General features: G+C 46.3%; 1 protein-coding gene across 1 annotated transcript; it reads right to left on the reverse strand.

Moving 5' to 3' along the window:
- Nucleotides 1–329: 329 nt before the first annotated feature.
- Nucleotides 330–17787, reverse strand: MTNR1B (melatonin receptor 1B). Its single transcript, XM_053559986.1, has 2 exons — nt 17559–17787; nt 330–1228 (listed from the first exon to the last, which is right to left on the reverse strand). Exons 1-2 carry the CDS (start codon nt 17779–17781, stop codon nt 330–332), a joined length of 1122 nt encoding a protein of 373 aa, XP_053415961.1. The 5' UTR covers nt 17782–17787.
- Nucleotides 17788–18178: the final 391 nt, after the last annotated feature.

The raw sequence follows: 18178 nt of genomic DNA on the forward strand, positions 1-18178 counted from the left end.
CACAGAACTGCAGGCAGGCGTGGGAAGAAGTGGGCCTCTTGTGCCCCGGGCCTTTTTCATTCTGTTTCTTCCTTGGTTGCGTGTGCACCAAACCTCCAACACACTCCTGAGAGAGGGTCTGCCAGATCCAGGGCCTGTGGACATGGCCGGGACAGCCTGAACCCAGGGCGCTGATGGGTGGCTTGTCCTGGCGTGAAGTTCCCTCAGCCGTGGGCTGTGGATGCCCATGGGACAGCATGGCCCAAGAGGCTGCCTGAGGTCCTCCTCATGGCAGATTCGCTCCACCATTTCATGAGTTTGTGGCATAGCTGGTGTGCTTCAGATCCAGGCTAGCGAGCATCCTCCTGGAGAGGGTACTGGGCATTAACAGCAGGTGGGGGCTGTTGGCCAGTAGCAGCAGGTGGGGCTGGGCTCTGTGGCCCCTTGGCGTGACTGCCCTTGGAAGCATCCTGAGAGCAGTGCCTTGGGTTCCAGAGGCCCCAGAGGATCCTCTTGTATTCCCTGCGGAAGTTCTTGTTCAGGAGCCCGTAGACGATGGCATTGAGGCAGCTGTTGAAATAAGCCAGTGAGTAGCTAGTGACAAACAGCCCGTCAGGAACCTGGGGAGCCATTTCTTCTGGGTTGATGGCGATGGCGAGGCCGATGCAGTTAAGTGGGGCCCAGCAGATGGCAAAGATCACAAACACTACGAACATGGTGAGAAAGTTCCGCAGATCGCTGGGCCTCAGGCACAGCTTGCTCTCCGACTTGGCCTTCCTGCGGGCCTGGAGCACCAGCACCCAGATGCGTAGGTAGCAGAAGGACACAATGCTGATTGGGAGGACGAAGTGGACAGCCACCACAGCCACCGTGTACTGGGCACTGGCTGTCTGGATGAAGGTGCAAGAGTAGATGCGAGGGTCATACTGCAGGGACCCCAGGAAGAAGTTGGGCAGCAAGGCCACCACGGTGAGGAGCCAGATCAGGCAGATGTGCAGGGGCGTGTGCCAGGGCCGATAGAGCCGGTGGTAGGCCATGCTGTGGCAGATGTAGCAATAGCGGTTGATGGCAATGGCAGTGATGTTGAAGACGGAGCCGATGACGCTCAGGCCCATCACAAAGGCACTGGCCTTACAGTGCATCTCCCCCAGGGCCCAGCCGTCATAGAAGATGGCCACAAGAATGAGTGGATAGGGGTACAAGGCCACCACCAGGTCAGCCAATGCCAGACTCACCAGGAACAAATTACCTGAAGCCATGAAACAGGAGCAAGAGTAAGTACGAGACACTGGGATTTATTTCTGTAAACATCTCATCTGATCATATGTCAGGCCACTAATCAAGGGTCAGCACACTTTTAAAAAATCGAAGTCACTTTTCCTTTTTTTCCTTATCCTCACCCCCTCCCTCTTTCTCTGTCTGCTTGCCCCTCCCCCCATGCCCCACCATGTCATTGATTGTCATTAATTGTCCTCATATCAAAGTTGAATATATAGGATGCATACTTAGAATTCACATCTTCTCAGACCACATGGGATAAAACTAGAAATCAATACAAAAAAGAGCTCTGAAAACTATACAAATGCATGGAAATTAAGCATGTTCCTGAAAGACATTCAGAATGAATAAATTAAGACAGAAATCAAAACATTTCTTTTTTTTTTTATTAAACCATAGTTGTGTACATTAGTATGATCTCAAAACATTTCTTGAAACAAACAAAAATGGAGACACAATATACCAGTGTATCCCTGTGGAGCATGGGAAAAGCAGTACAAGGAGGGAGGTTGATAGCAATAAATGACTACATGAAAAAGGTAGAAAGATTACAAATTAACAATCTAAAAATGCACTTCAAGGAAATAGAAACCTCAAAATTAGCAGAAGAAAAGAAATTAAAAAGACCAAAGCAGAACAAAGTGAAATACAGGCTACAAATAATCAATATAAAGGGTGAGCAAAATGAAAAGTTGGTTCTTTGAAAAGATAAACAGAATTGACAAACTTCTAGCTAGACTAAGAAAGGACAATACAATTGATACCATAGAAACCTAATTGATACCTTATAAATACAGAAGAAAATATAAAAGATCATCAGAGACTATTATAAACAACTATACACTGAAAAATTGGGAAATATAGAGGAAATGGATAAATTCCTGGAAACATACAAGTTACCAGGACTGAATCATGAAGAAATAGAAAACCTGAGCAGAAAAATAACAAGTAGCAAGATTGAACTAGGTAATAAAATGTTTCCCAACAAAGGAAAGCCCAGAAGCAGATGGATTCACAGCAGAATTCTACCGAACGTGCAAAGAAGAACTAATACCAAACTTCCTGAAACCGTTCAAAAAAAATTGAAGAGAAGGGAATTCTCCCTAACTTATTCTATGAGGCCAGCATCATCCTGATACCAAAACCAGACAAGGACACACACAAAAGGAAAACTATAGGCCAATATCCCTGATGCACATAAACGCAAAAATTCTCAACAAAATACTAGCAAATTGAATCTAACATCACTCAAAAAAAAATAATACACTATAATTGAGTAGGATTTACACCAGTGATGAAAAGACAGTTCCACGTATACAAATATCAATAAGCATAATCCATGACATCGACAGAATGAAGGATAAAAACCATAGGATCATCTCAATAGATTCAGAAAAAGCGTTTGAAGCATTTGATAAAATTCCACACCCTTTCATGATAAAAACACTCAACAAACTGGGCACAGAAGGCAGATACCTCAAAATAAAAAAAGCTATATATACAAACCCACAGCTAACATCACAGTAAGTGGGGATATTTGAAAGCATTTACTCTAACAGCTGGAACAGGACTAGGATGCTCGCTTTTACCCTTCCTACTCAACGGAGTATGGGAAATCTTAGCCAGGGCAGTCAGACATGAGAAAGATATAACAGCCCTCCAAACTGAAAATGAGGAAGTCAAACTGATGATGTGCTCCACTTTGCTGATACTATGATTGTATATTTGCAAAAACTTAAAGAATCCACAAAAACCCTCCTAGATTTGATAAATAAATTCACCTACATGGCAGGACATAAAAATCAGCAGTATTTCTATACATCAGTAATGATCTAGCTGAGAAAGCAACCAAGAAGGCAATTTCATTTTCAATAGCTATAAAAAAGAACAATCAAGAAGACAAAAGATTCCTACAAGGAAAACTACAAAACATTGTTGGAAAAAAAAATTGGAGCTGGCACAAAAAACAAACAAACAAAAAAAAGATGGCACCAAAAAAAAAAAAAAAAAAAAGAAAGTAAGGAAAAACATTCCATGCTCATGGACTGGAAAAATCATTATCATTAAAATGGCCATAATGCCCAAATAAATCTACAGATTCAATGAAATCCCTATCAAAACACCAATGTTATTCTTCATGAGATTAGAAAAACTAGTCCTAAAATTTATCCAGAACAACAACAACAAAATCGCCTAAATGGCTAAAGCAATCCTGAGCAAAAAGAACAAAGCTGGAAGCATCACATTATCTAACTTTGAAATATATTACAAGGTGATAGTAACCAAACCAGCATGATACTGGCATATAAATAGACAAATAGATCAAAGGAACAGAATAGAGAATCAAGAAATAAAACCACATACTCATATTCAACTGATCGTCAACAAAGCAGACAAAAACACACACTGAGGAAAGCACATTCTTTCACAATAAAAACACTCAACAATAAATGGCACTGGCAAAGGTGGACAGCCATGTGCAGAATGCAACTGGATCCCTCCCTCACTGTATACAAAAATCAACTCAAAATGGATTAAATACTTAAAGGTAAGAACCCAAAGTATGAAAATACTAGCAAAAACTAGCAAAAACTCTCCTGGATGTTGGTCTAAGCAAGGAATTTATGACTAAGACCTCAAAAGTATACACAACACAAACAAATATAGAGAAATGGGACTTCACTGAACTAAAAACCTTCTGCACAGCAAAAGAAATAACCAACAGAGTGAAGAGACAGCCTGTTGAATGGGAGAAAATAATTGCAAATTATTCATCCTACACAGGGCTGATAACGACAAAGTAGAAGAAACTCAACAGGAAAAATAACAACAACAAATAATCCCCTTAAAAAGTGGGCAAAGGACATGAATAGATATTTCTCAAAAGATGACATACAAAGGGCCAACAGGTGTATGTAAACATGCTGAATATCACTAATAATCAAAGAAATACAAATCAAAACTACCTTGAGATATTATTTTGCCCCATTCAGAATGGCTATTAATAAAAAGATAAAAGGATGATGACAAGGATGTGGAGAAAAGGGAACTACGCACCATAGGTAGGAATGCAAGTGAGTACAGCCATTATGGAAAACAGGAGGGAGACTTCTGCAAAAGCTAAAAATGGAATATCTCAGTATTGAGTATCTACCCAAAAGGAAACAAACAAACAAACCATATATCAACGAGATACCTCCACTCCCATGTTTATTGCAGCACTGTTCCTAATAGCAAAGATAAGGGATCAACTTAAGTGTTCGTCCACAGATGAATGGATAAAACATGTGGTGTATTGGAAATGATGTCCTTTGCAGCAACATGGATAGAACTGGGGTGATTATTTTAAGAGAAATAAGCCAGGCACAGGAAGAAAAATATTGCATATTTCTCATTTTTATATGGAAGCTAAAAAATTTGAACATTGTGGAGGTAAAGAGTGGAAAGACAGAACAGAGACTGGAAAAGTGAGTGGGGAGAGGAGGGAGGACGAAGACAAGTGGCTTTAAAACAGGTGTCCTCAAACTGCGGCCCGCGGGCCACCTGAAGCAGTGTGAATTGTATTTGTTCCCGTTTTGTTTTTTACTTCAAAATAACATATGTGCAGTGTGCATAGGAATTTGTTCATAGTTTGTTTTTTTTTTTAAACTATAGTCCGGCCCTCTAATGGTCTGAGGGACAGTGAATTGGCCCCCTGTTTAAAAAGTTTGAGGACGCCTGCTTTAAAAGGTACAAACATATGGGAAGATGGAAAGAATAACGTCTGTCTGATAGCAGAGTGGGATGACCATGCTAAACAGAAATGTGCTGTATTCAGGGATGGGTAACTCAATAACCTGACTTCACCACTGTGGAGTAACGTGTAACCAAAGTTCATGTGTGTCAGGAATTTGCACAAATACATATCCTTCCCTGAGTTACATTTGTTATTGTGAACGGAAATTTAGTTTTAGAGACAGAGACTTGAGGACTCAAATTGCATCTCTGCTACTCACTAGCTGTATGAGTGGGGCAAGTTACTTAGACTGTCAGAGTCTTGTTTTTCTAGTTTGTAAGCTGGGGATGATGATGCCCCCCCCCCTTGCAGTTCAGCTGTGAGAATTAAATAATGATGCGGGGTGCTCAGGAACACCATGGATGCCCACAAATTAAAACTGTTGCCCTAATAAGCACAGAAGCACAGGCTTTGCATCCTTGAAGCTCCAGCAAGGATTTCAGAGGACAGTCTAAAGGTCAGGAAGGTGCATCCATCACCATGACCACCCTCTCCCCTCAGACATCCTCAGGGGAGGTAGAGTCCCGGCTCTGTGGTGTGGAGACAGGCTGCCAGCCCTCGCAGCTCACAGCCTCCTCCCTCTGCTTGCACCTTCACCGGCCTCCTGGACTGCCTCTCTCCCCTGAATGGAGTCTTCTCCAGTATCACCAAGCTCCACCAGCCAGAGAGCCTCAGGAAAACACAAGACTGCCATTAATATGCTTCAGGTGTACTGAGTTAGAGTCACAGGACGGAAACAAGGCTCCAAAGAAACGTGTCTGTTCCTCAAGTGTTGGCATTCTAAAATCAGTGCTTGACTCAAAGTAAAGTATCAAGAGCCTAAAACTGTGGTCTCCAACCCACCAGCCATAGATTGGCACTGGTCCCTGGCTTGTTATAAACCCGACACACGACAGGAGGTGAGGGGCAGGCTGGTGAGAGAAGCTTCATCTTTACAGCCACTCCCTATCATCCACATCACTGCCCAAACTCCACCTCCTGGCCCAACAGCAGAGACGCTAGATTCCCACAGGGGTAGGAGCCCTACTGTAACCGTGCATGTGAGGGATCTAGGTTGCATGCTCCTTCTGAGAATCTAATACCTGATAATCTGTGGTGGAGCTCAGGACATAAGCAACACACTTTGGGTGTCATGGCCTCCCATCATCCTCAGCTGGGACTATCTAGTTGCAGGAAAACAAGTTCGGGGCTCCCATTGATTCTGCATTATAGTAAACTAAATAATTATTTTATTATATATTACAATGGAATAATAAAACAAGGTGCACAATAAATATTATATGCTTAAATCATTCCAAACCCCTCCCTCCAGAGTTTGTGAAAAAATCGTCTTCCATGAAACAGGTCTCTGATGCCAAAAAGGCTGGACCACTGACCTAAAAGTTTATGCAACAGGAAGCGCAGAGCACAAGCACTTCCATCCTTAATGCCATTTGATTTGTTTATCAAGCACTGTACTTTCTGAGCTCATGCTGTGTGCTCAAAAGATACCAGTCTCCCTCAATAGGGGCCCTCAGCAGCACGCTATGCACAAGGCCTGGTCTTTCCTATCTTCTGTCCTCTTCCCACGGTGAAGTACAAGCCGCCAGCTTTGGGGCAACTGAGCACAGAGGGTGGGTAGCAGGTCTGCAGGAGGAGCTCCCAAGTCAGCACAGAGACCCACACTGACACAGACATCAACACCCCGCCACCGTCTGTCTGTCCAAATGCCACAGAGGCTGGCGTGATTGCCTCCGGGATCCAAAGGTGAGGAAGGTGGAAAGGGTCCCAAAGGCACAGAAACTGGATTGGTTACACTACGGCCTGGATTCTAGGGGACATTCAGGCACAAGGAGGCTCAGAGCCGCTCAGCTGGGCATTCATGGGGTCAGTTGCTTGCTCAGGACCTGCCCTCCAGCAGAGGCTGGAGGATCCAGGAGAATCCTGCCCCAGGCCGATCGGCCAGACTCCCTCACACTCCACCATTTCCAGGATTTACTCACTTTGTGGGTTAAACTCCTTCCCCCCATTTTGCTTCTTGTTGGTACAGCACATCTGAGGACCCGCGGGGATGTGTGTGTGTGGCAGGGGGCCTATCTCTTGTCTGTCCGTGTAATTCTCAGCCTGTTGGCTTCTCCACAGCTGGACTTTAGTCTCTGTCGCACCTCCTCAGACCTCACTTGGACCCAAGAGCACAAGAGATTTCCTCTCCCAAATTTCTTCACTTCAGCTCACTCAGGAGTCCTGGTGTTTTCTTAGAATTTAAGAGTCTTTTTGAAGTTTGGAGGTGGTGCTGGAGGTTAGAGTAATCTGGGATAATCTCGGTTCTGCCACTTTTTTGGCCCCATAAATTTGGGTGAGTTCCAGAACTTCTTTCTGGTGACTGTTCCTTCGGTGGGCCCTCTCCTTCTTTGGTGGCCCCTGCCTCCTGCTACCCCCCCACACCCACTTCTTCCTGACAGGAAGAGGGGTCTCTGCAGGCCCCCTGGACTGCTGGCTAAGCACTACACAAGCTCTTGGCTCACAAGCAGAGTCGAGAAACTCAAGAGTTATGGGAGACGGTGCCAGCTCGGCCAGCTGTTCCCGGGCAAAGCCAGCCAAGGCAAGCTCTGCTGCGCTCCTGTGGCTCACCCCCTAATGATGCCCTGGAGGCTGGCGAACAGCTTGTGAACAGTGAGAGAAGCATTCCACTCCACATGGAAAGTGATTGAATTACTCTACCCTATTACTCTGGCTGTTCCTAAAAGGCTGAAGTAAACCAGTTCCTGCTGTAGACTTCATCTGCCTGGACATCCCACTGACGGGCAGATTTCTTGGCACGATTCCAAATTAGGTGAATAAAATCCTTGTTTCATCTGCCATCTAGAAGCAGCCACGTCTATCTGGGTGACAGTCAAAGGGAGAAGCGTCCTCTGTCCATTCCCTCCACAGACAGGTGAGAAACCAATCCTCATGAGCACAGCGCACTCCTCACCCTCACCCTGCACAGGCTTCTAATGGATATTTACAGCATAAGGCCTGGTGTGGCCCATGTCCGTCTGCTGCCAGTAGACAGGGCGTATGTGTGGGGAGAGGCCTCATTAGTATGGAATCCTCTTCCTGGGTTCATACCCAAAGCACATCCCTTTGCACACACTACCATCCAAATCCCCGCCCTCCCCCCTTTCTGGAAAAGCTCTTGCTTAATGAGGATCTAGTGATCCAAGAAAGAGCCGGCCAGTGCTGAGCCAGCTCAGACAGGCGAATTCTGGAAGGTAAAGCTCTTTGTGCTCATCCTCCATGCTCAGGAGAAAAATTTGGTTGGATTTAAATTGTGTCTGGTCCCTGAGTCGTTTATTCAACAATTCTTCAGAGTATATACTTGGTACTCTCTGGTGACCCAGGGCCTTAGGAAAGAGGCAGACCACCCTTAGAAAGCTCAAAGCTCATGGAGTCGTGGAAGAGACAGTGAAACAAATGAAAACAAAATGTGATGAGGGTTATGTTGGAGAAGTCAACGGCCAGATTGTCATTTCTACAGAGGTTAAACTTCCTGTGCCCTGGGGTCTCCTTCTACCCTCCTGTCTGTTTAATTGTGTAATAATGTGTTTACTTAGGACCTACTATGCTCGGGCAGGGCCCTGTGATAGATGAAGGATGCAGCCCTGCCACTGAGATGCCCACAGTGCTGTTGGGGAAACACAGAGAGAAAAACAGCAGCTGTTCACGTGGTGAAAGCTGCAAAAAGGCCAGAGCAAGATGGGAGAAGAGATTTCCTTAGTCATCCCGGGGCTGGGGACAGTGGCAGGGATGGGGCCACAAGGCAGGACAGTTATGGAATCAACCAAAAGGCAGACGAAATCACCCAGGCCTTTGCAACAGGACTGCTCCTATTCAAATGGGATCGTGTACGGGAAAGGCTGGAAGAAATAATAGCAATTGTGAAATGAATGTGAGATATTCTTAATAGTTACATTCTGGGGGCAGGCATTAGAAATAATTGAACAGATAATGTATTGAAAACTTGATTTCCTTAAAAATACTAAAATAATGCACTTAATGTAAGCTCCTCATTAGATTCCCAAGCCCTGAAAGTTGGAGATTGTTTTCTTCAAAGTCACGTATTTGCGAAAACCCTAGTATGCATGGGTTCTTGTAGGTAGGCTAAGTCAAAGTGTAACTTTGCTTTAATTAAAAAGAAAAAATTGATAAGCAAACTGTACACAAAAATAGGATAGGGAGTGTTTCAACCACTTGAAAGAAGAAAATACCATTAAGAGCATAAGAACATTAAAAAAAAAAACTGACATGCTGTTATGAAACCTTTATCCATAACCATCAAAAGAGATTATTTGGAAGCTTATAGGTAGCATTTTATTATTTTAGTTACAATTAATAAAAACAAAACAGCAATTGGTATAGCACCTTAAAGTTGATAATATGCAGTTACATAAATCGACTCAATTGATTTTCACAAGAATCCTTTAAGACTGGTATCATGATTTCTGTTTTATGGGTAAAAAAACAGACACCTAGATTCTGTGAGTTGCTCGCAACTGTAACATAGAAAGATGGAGAAAGAACAAGGAGAGAAGGGAGAAACCAGAAAACAAACATCAGGTTTAAGGACAAGAGTGGATAGAATTTCTGTCATTCACAAAAGTGAGAGTGGGCTTGGCAGTTAGGTCAGCAACACCAATGAGGACAAATCCTATGGCGTGTTGGAGGACGAGGCTCCGTCCTGCAGGTGCCCCTTCCATCAGCTCTGCCTTCCAGAGAAGGAGACGGATGGAGTGGAACTTCGCAAGGGATACATGTGTCTGTCTGATAGGGGATTGTGGAGGTTCTCTTCTTCGTTTTCTCTCTGAAGTGAGAGAGACATGTGTCTGGCACACAGGTGCAGGAGCACTCAGTAATGTTAGCAGTTGCCCAGAAAGAAAAGAAAGCTAGCCACTGTTAGACTAGCATCTCTGTGAGATAAGATAGGAGAGGTAGTGGGGAGACAGAGAATCAAAAAGGAAAGCACTGCTTCTAGAGGCCCTAAAATCTGGGGCTTTACTTCCTAAATTTCACTTCTCCAGCAATAAGTATTTCAAATGGTAAGACCTCACAGCTGCATTCAGCGTTCTCTGAGTGCTGCAAGAGAGCTCAACCGAACATAGAATCCAGCTTTCTGGAAATAAAGACAGCCAAACATGAAGGTCTTTACATCCCTGGGCTATTGAGACTTACACGAGAGGAATTAAATAGGATTATGAGCTTTCCCGATTATTCAGCTATAGACATAATTCTGGGATTTAAAAAGTGTCCATTCTTGCTCAGTGAGGAAATACTAAGGTATTCACAGATGAAATGTGAAGCTGGAAAGGTCAGGAAACATCAGGGACGGAGTTGAGGGTCACCCAGTTTGCTTTTGAGTTGATAACAAGCAATCCAAACCCGACACACACCACAGGTCAAGAGACCCCAATACCAGTGGTCACTGGGAGAATGATGCCTGGATGGAGGGAGCTCCACCTCTCCCTGTAACTCCTGGAGGGCAGGGACCGGGGCTTATTAAACGTTTCCAAGAACCTTTTTCCAGGGCCACTCCTGCTTATCCATGCACCAGTCAGTGCCTCCATCAACAGGTGGGAAGAGAAAAGGGAAGGAAAAGGGGTGTAAAACACCCCCACAGGCAGCATATTCCTGTCAGGAGCCCCCCAGGCAGCTCCTGGTTCCAGACAAGAGATGGTGCAGCTTCCGGGCACTGCCAGGGGCCTGGGGGGGAGGGTGGCAGCTTTGGTGCTATGGACAGCGTGGGTCCTGGCTTACCTGTGCATTCGGCAGGCAAAAACTTCCATGTTTTTCTGGGCAACTCCAATAGCAAATATTTCCTGACTTTCTGGCTTACAGGTCATCAGAACACCATGTAAATACCAATGTATACCTTGCTCACCCTCCCACCACCCCCTCCCAACACCCAGCTGTAGCATAATACTCCATGACTTGGGAAATCAGCCATGTTCATGGAACCAGGACGGCTGCTCCATGCTAGTGGAGATGACCCGGGTGTCACCATAAGGACATGGCTTTCTCCGCTCTCTTGGATGGGGGACTGCCCAGATGGGAGCTTACAGGGAGCTTAAAGGTGGTAACCTTGTGCCAGACCAGAAAGAGGAAAGACTCTTCAAGAGGAGTCACTGGGACGCAGACACAGCACGGTGGAACCTGCTCAGCTACTCCCGCCACACCAGCGCCATCAGAGCACACGTATGCCTTTGTGCAGAAGGGGCCAGTCATCGTTCTGGAGGACAAAACCGAGGTGCACTTTGGACTGTTAGTGCTCCAAACCATTCAGTTTCACGAAAACTGCATTGATTCCATAAGCCGTGCTGTACACTGCAGCTGAGTGAGCTCCACCCCTCTCAGGGAGCGAAATTCTTTCCGTCCCACTGTTTCCTACAGTCTCATCCACTTTCTATTTGTTTCAACAGAGGTGTACTTGGTTCCTACTGTGTGCCTGGCTCTGTGAACAGAGTGGAAGAGAAGTCTGTGCTCTTGACAGGCCCACAGGCCAGCAGGGAGAGACACGTAGCCCCCCGCAGTGAGGGTGCTGTGGCGGGCAGGGAGGAGGGAGATGCTCTGCGCTACACCCTCCGTGATCAGTCTTAAACGCTGGGTGGAAGGAGGAGCAGAGACGGACTGGTTAGAAGAGGCTGAGAGTGCATCAGACAGCCTGGCTGGGCTGGCAGTGGTAGCAGCTCACTTGGCACCAGGTGGATGAGGCCGTGAGCAGTGTGGGTGCTGCGCCCAGAGGCAGGCACTGCTCCGGAAATGGGGCGCAGTCACTCGAGGTGGAGGTGAGTCTTGGTAGTGGTAGCAATGAGGGAGCAGGGAAAGCTCTCTGGACATGACAGAGATGCTTGGGACAGGATGAGGACGCGCACTGGGGCAGTTAGAGCAGAGAGGGCAGGGACGGGAAGGAGCAATCCTGCAGGGCCATCACAGGACCTGGGGAAGGGGGTGGGAGAAATCAGAAGGGACGCCCAGGGCTCAGGGACCCGGGAGATGACCAGAGGAAAGATATCCAGACACTTGGATCCGGAAAGCAGAACGAACGGGGCAGCCCTCAGCGTCACCCACAGCACAGGGGGCACTGCCAAACAGCCAGGCCCCAGGGGGCGAGGAGGCGTGGGAAGCAACGGGGCAGAGTCTCCCGCGCACACTGCCACGTTAAACTGGCTGAGAAGGGAAAGGGAGAGGTAGTGATGAAAGCTGGGCACTGAATCAAGGAAAGAGTAAAAAACACCCAGCCTTTCCTTCTAGGTTGGATCAGTAACCCGAACTTGCCTCCTGTCCTCCCTCAGCCTTTCTCCAGCACCACCTCTGAAAGATTCAACCCACCACATGCAGCAGACTGCAGAGGCTGCAGACAGGACAGCCCTGAAAACAGAGAGAATTGATCAGGCCACTCACCCTGCCATCAGGAACACTGCTGTGAGGACGGATCTGCCCTGCAGAGGAACTGGGTTTGTGACCATCAACACCAGCCCGTGTCCCCCGAGAAACACGCTGGGACCTAAGGACGAGCTATATATCTTGGACACTGGATATATATGTATGCTTATTGTCACACGCCTAATTTCTTAATATTGATGGATTGGGGAGCAAGGCTTAAGTAACAAAAGGTCTAAGACACATGTTTCTTAAAGTAAGTCCAAACTCTCCTGTGAATGGAGTGGTTACTAACAAGGCAAAGTTTTTAAGCACCTTTAGAAATCTTACCCTGCCAAGGTCATTTAGTTTAAGTCCATATTAGGATTTTTTGTGATGATTGCCAATAAAGCAAATGGTCACATAAAAACCAGTTCAACTGCAAGACGGTGGCAATGTGATGTCATTTAGATAGAGTTAAAAATATTTTTCTGTGTGGGTGGCGCCTGTGGCTCAGTCAGTAAGGCGCCGGCCCCATATACCAAAGGTGGCGGGTTCAAACCCGGCCCCGGCCAAATTGCAACCAAAAAATAGCCGGACGTTGTGGCGGGCGCCTGTAGTCCCAGCTACTTGGGAGGCTGAGGCAAGAGAATCGCGTAAGCCCAGGAGTTGGAGGTTGCTGTGAGCTGTGTGAGGCCACGGCACTCTACCCGAGGGCGGTACAGTGAGACTCTGTCTCTACAAAAAAAAATATATATATATATTTTTTTCTGTGCAGGGATGTAGCAGACATGTCAGGAGGGAAAAGATAGAACAGAGGATGTACCAGTAATTTAAAATGCTCATTCCTCTTCCTGACCATACTCCCAAATCAGGAAGGTTTCCGAGAGCCCCGCCAGGAGCCCAGAAGAGCCCTGGCCTCAGAGGATGGAGGAGGGGACAGTGTGGGTTAAACTCCCACTTAAGCCGTGCAAGGCAAGTCTATAATGTGTTAAAAATGGCCTTTGCTAGCACAGAGGCAAAAGAGAGCTGGGCTCCCCCTGAGGCATACATAGAGCCTGTTTGTTCAAAGGTAAAAGTCTGGGACAGTTTCTCTGATGTCTTAGGTGATAAGGGACTAACAATCTCTCCCCTGGAGATATGGGCCAGAGATTGACAGGTGTTAAAAAACGCACTTTATGGGGGCAAGACATGATTGCAAGAGGGACTTTAACTAACAATTGCAATCAGTGTAACCTGGCTTATTGTACCCTCAATGAATCCCCAACAATAAAATAAATAAATAAATAATAAAAAAATATATATATATGCTTTTGGGGAAAAACTGAGATCTCATTACATCTATAATTGCATATTCTTCCTAAACCTAAGCATTTTCTTTTATCATAAAAAACTATGAATAAAATTTTTACTAGTTTGAAAAAAAAAAAAAAACAAACGTATTGTCTTTGGAGCCTAAAGGTCTTTGCCTTGTGGAGAAACAAAGTCATTACTCCATTATGAGGCAAACTAAGTGTGTGCTTGAGGGATTTTATTTCCCTTTCTTCCCCAGGAGTTCTTTGTGATTTTTTATTTTTTATTTTTTTTTAAATTTTTTTATTAAATCATAACTGTATACAATGATATGATTATGGGGCATCATACACTCACTTCATAAACCATTTGACACATTTTTATCACAGTGGTTAACATAGCCTTTCCGGCGTTATCTCAGTTACTGTGCCAAAACATTTACATTCTACATTTACCAAGTTTCGCAAATACCCCTGTAATATGCACCACAGGTGTGATCCCACCGATTCCCCTCCCTCTACCCACCCACCCCCTTTCCCACTTCCCCCTATTGTTAAGTTGTAGCTGGGTTATAGCTTTCATGTGAGAGTCCCAAATTAGTTTCATAGTAGGGCTGTGTACATTGGGTATTTTTTCTTCCATTCTTGGGATACTTTACTAAGAAGAATATGTTCCAGCTCCATCCATGTAAACATGAAAGAGGTAAAGTCTCCATCTTTCTTTAAGGCTGCATAGTATTCCATGGTATACATATACCACAATTTATTAATCCATTCGTGGATCGATGGGCACTTGGGCTTTTTCCATGACTTAGCTATTATGAATTGGGCTGCAATAAACCAAGAGATGAATCCAGCTACTTACCGCTATTTGATTTTTGACAAGCCAATTAAAAACATTCAGTGGGGAAAAGATTCCCTATTTAACAAATGGTGCTGGGTGAACTGGCTGGCAACCTGCAGAAGACTGAAATTGGACCCACACCTTTCACCATTAACTAAGATAGACTCTCATTGGATTAAAGATTTAAACTTAAGACATCAAACTATAAAAATACTAGAGGAGAATGCAGGGAAAACCCTTGAAGAAATTGGTCTGGGTGAGTATTTCATGAGGAGAACCCCCCGGGCAATTGAAGCAGCTTCAAAAATACACTACTGGGACTTGATCAAACTAAAAAGCTTCTGCACAGCTAAGAACACAGTAAGCAGAGCAAGCAGACAGCCCTCAGAATGGGAGAAGATATTTGCAGGGTATAACTCTGACAAAGGTTTAATAACCAGAATCCACAGAGAACTCAAACGCATCAGCAAGAAAAAAACAAGGGATCCCATCGCAGGCTGGGCAAGGGATTTGAAGAGAAACTTCTCTGAAGAAGACAGGCACACGGCCTTCAGACATATGAAAAAATGCTCATCATCTTTAATCATCAGAGAAATGTGATTTTTTATTGGTGCTTCTCTACCTCAGGCAAAAGGAAGCAGCATCCACTTCCCTCAACCACCTTAAAGTCACTGAGCAGGGAGCCACAGTCTGTGAGACCCTCTTTACACACACAGTAAGTCAGGGAGAGAAGGGGGTAATGGCAGAGCCTGGAAGGCCCATCCCTCCCACAGCCAGAGCCAGGGGCTGCCTCCTGTCTACCTCCCTGTGCAGGCAATGAATGTTCATGGCTGCTACAAAGGCACAAGGTGATCAAAAATATTACATACAGTTTTCTAATCATAAACTGTTCTTGCCTTTATAAGGCAAACACTTTTCTTCAAGGAACACAATAATGTCTTGGAAAATGTATTCTGGATAACACTCTGAAATGACTGAGTTAGAAACTTTACTCCCTTTTTTTTTTTTTGCAGTTTTTTGGCCAGGGCTGGGTTTGAACCTGCCACCTCTGGCATATGGGGCCAGCACCCTACCCCTTTGAGCCACAGGCTCCTTCTTAATCATGTTATGGGTCCTCTATGATGGCTGGAACCTCAGTGTTAAGTTTTTGTTTGTTTTTTAAGATGAAAATCCTGGAGTCACAAGGGCCACACAAAAATATACATAACCATTTACTAAAGATGGCCTTTCCGAATGGCCTGGCTTCTTAGAAAAGAAAGCATTTTTAAGCTGTACAATTGCTTTTCTGCAGCTATCTCTCCATTTTAATTCACTCTAGCATTTAAGCTTTCCTCCCTCCCCCGCCAAGCTCCGTCTTCAGAAAGTGCAAAATATTAAAAAACAAGTCACCTTTCTCCTTCCCATGCCAAAGGCTCAGCACGCCCGTGACCTGTCAGCCTCAGAGTTCTGATACTCCCTCTGGTTTTGTTCCCTTGTAGACGTGAGTATGGGAATATTGGAAGGAGCGTGGATGGAAAGGGTAAAAATAATGCTCAGAATTGCAACAGGACTTACCCAAGTTTTTGTTTCAGGTTTCAAAGTGGGTCTCACAAATCTGGTCTTTTCCAAAGACCAGGATAAAGCAATTTAGTTCAGTGCAGTGGGAGACTGTGATGTCTGCCTTTACACTCCCTCTGCTGGGACGGAGTCTTCAGAAGACCAGGAGGCAAGTTTTGGGCACAAAGCCCACAGGAAGGCTTCCGTTAATTCACTCGTTCTTTTAGCAAGTACTTTCTGGGTACCTACTATGGGAAGCCACAGCATTTGGCTGGGGAGGGAGGTGCCAAAGGTTGTGACATTTCTGCAGCCAACTATGGGAACCATGTGGAATGGCGCAAATCGGAGGCCATGGGTAGAGCCGACGCCCTGCCAGAAAGGGAGCAAGAAAAACTTTGCCTTGGTGGCGCCGGTAGCTCAGTGGGTAGGGTCCCAGCCACGTACACTGAGGCAGGTGGGTTCGAACCTGGCCAGGGCCAGCTAAACCACATGACATCTATAACAACAATAAAACAAATAGCCGGGCATTGTGGCGGGCGCCTGTAGTCCCAGTTACTCAGGAGGCTGAGGCAAGAGAATTGCCTAAGCCCAGGAATGGAGGTTGCTATGAGCTGTGACACCACAGGACTCTACTGAGGGTGACAAAGTGAGAGTCTGTCTCAAAAAACAAACAAACAAACAAACAAACAAACAAAACAATTACTGAACTTAAGTGGTCAATATATGGGAACCCAATGTTCCATTTTGCATTTTTTCATAATAAACTTTCATTATGAAAACAGCTTTCCATAATAAAACAATGGAAGAAAACGTCAGCCATAATGCTCTATACTGAGTAGTTTATTCCTTTTGAAAATTCTAGGAAGGTTAGAATGCATGTGCATAACACTAATAAAATTACAAGGATTTACGATGTAATTGGAACTATCCAAGGATCTGTGGAACCTGGTGAGTCAGTAATTTTTTTATTTTTAGCATGTTGTTTTTACAAAGGTTAAAAAGGGGGGAGGCTGAGGCAGGTGGATTCCTTGAGCTCAGGAGTTTGAGACCAGCCTGAGCAAGAGCAAGACCCCGTCTCTACTAAAAATAGAAAAACTGGCCAGGCAATGTGGTAGGCATCTGTAGTCCCAGCTATTTGGAAGCGGAGACAAGAAGATCACTTCAGCCCTAGAATTTGTTGTTGCTGTGAGCTGTGACGCCACAGGACTCTACCAAGGGCTACAAAGTGAGACTCTTGTCTTGAAAAAAAAAAAAAAAACTTTGCCCAACTCCCTCTGTGCCAAGTGGTCCTGGGCAGACTCTCCTCCTCGGGAAGGCAGAACTCAAGCTGACTTCCCTGCGCAGAACCAAACTAGGTACCAAGTTGGAGTGAAGGGCGAGGGGCGCAGGCCCCGCGGAGGAGGAAGTCTCAGGACTGAAGGGTCAAGGCCAAAATCAGAGCGCGGGGAAGGGCCGACCCTGCGCCCCGCGCGGCGCTCACCTGCGTTCCGGAGCTTGCGGTTCCTGAGCACGGAGAGGATGACCAGGATGTTGCCCACGACGTCTACGGCAGTGGTGACGACAAGCACCGCGGAGAGCGCGGGAGCCACCCACGGAGGCCGCGGGGTCCCAGAGGCCCGGGTGCCGCCCGCCCCCGGCCAGCCCGGGCCCGCCGCCCCCACGCCGAGCTCGCAGCAGTTCGCCAAGGAGCCGTTCCCGGGCATCGCCGACGCTCCCGACTGCGCGCAGGTCCCCGCGCTCCCTGCGCTCCCTGTCGGCGGCCCGCTGCCCTGCGCTCCCCGCGCGGATCCCCGCGCTCCCGGCGCTCCCCGCCCGTGCCCTGCGCCGGCGACGGGGGAGGCCGGTGGGAAGGGCCTCGAGGGGATAATTACCAAGCGCAGCCAGGGAGTGGAAAAAACACAGGCGTGAAAGACTTGGTGTGCGGTCCCTGCCCAAAGGGGAGCGTCTCTCAGGAGCGCGCTCAGGTACAGCCAGGACGGCGCTGCTGGCGCGGCCACCTGGAGCCCAGCACGGGTCTGACCCACCCCAGGCGGCGGAAAAGAGTCTGGTCTCTTTCTCAGTCACACCCAGCCTGAAACCCCTATTTCCTCTGCAGCTTCC

Source organism: Nycticebus coucang, chromosome 14 (assembly GCF_027406575.1).
Source record: "Nycticebus coucang isolate mNycCou1 chromosome 14, mNycCou1.pri, whole genome shotgun sequence".
Lineage (NCBI taxonomy): Eukaryota > Metazoa > Chordata > Mammalia > Primates > Lorisidae > Nycticebus > Nycticebus coucang.

Bases quoted from the DNA above. Each gene is read 5' to 3' on its own strand.
- MTNR1B (XM_053559986.1), bottom strand. From the start codon at position 17,781: ATGCCCGGGAACGGCTCCTTGGCGAACTGCTGCGAGCTCGGCGTGGGG. The intron at 1,229-17,558 runs GTGAGCGCCGCG...TCATGGCTTCAG, and splicing joins CCGCAAGCTCCGGAACGCAG to GTAATTTGTTCCTGGTGAGT.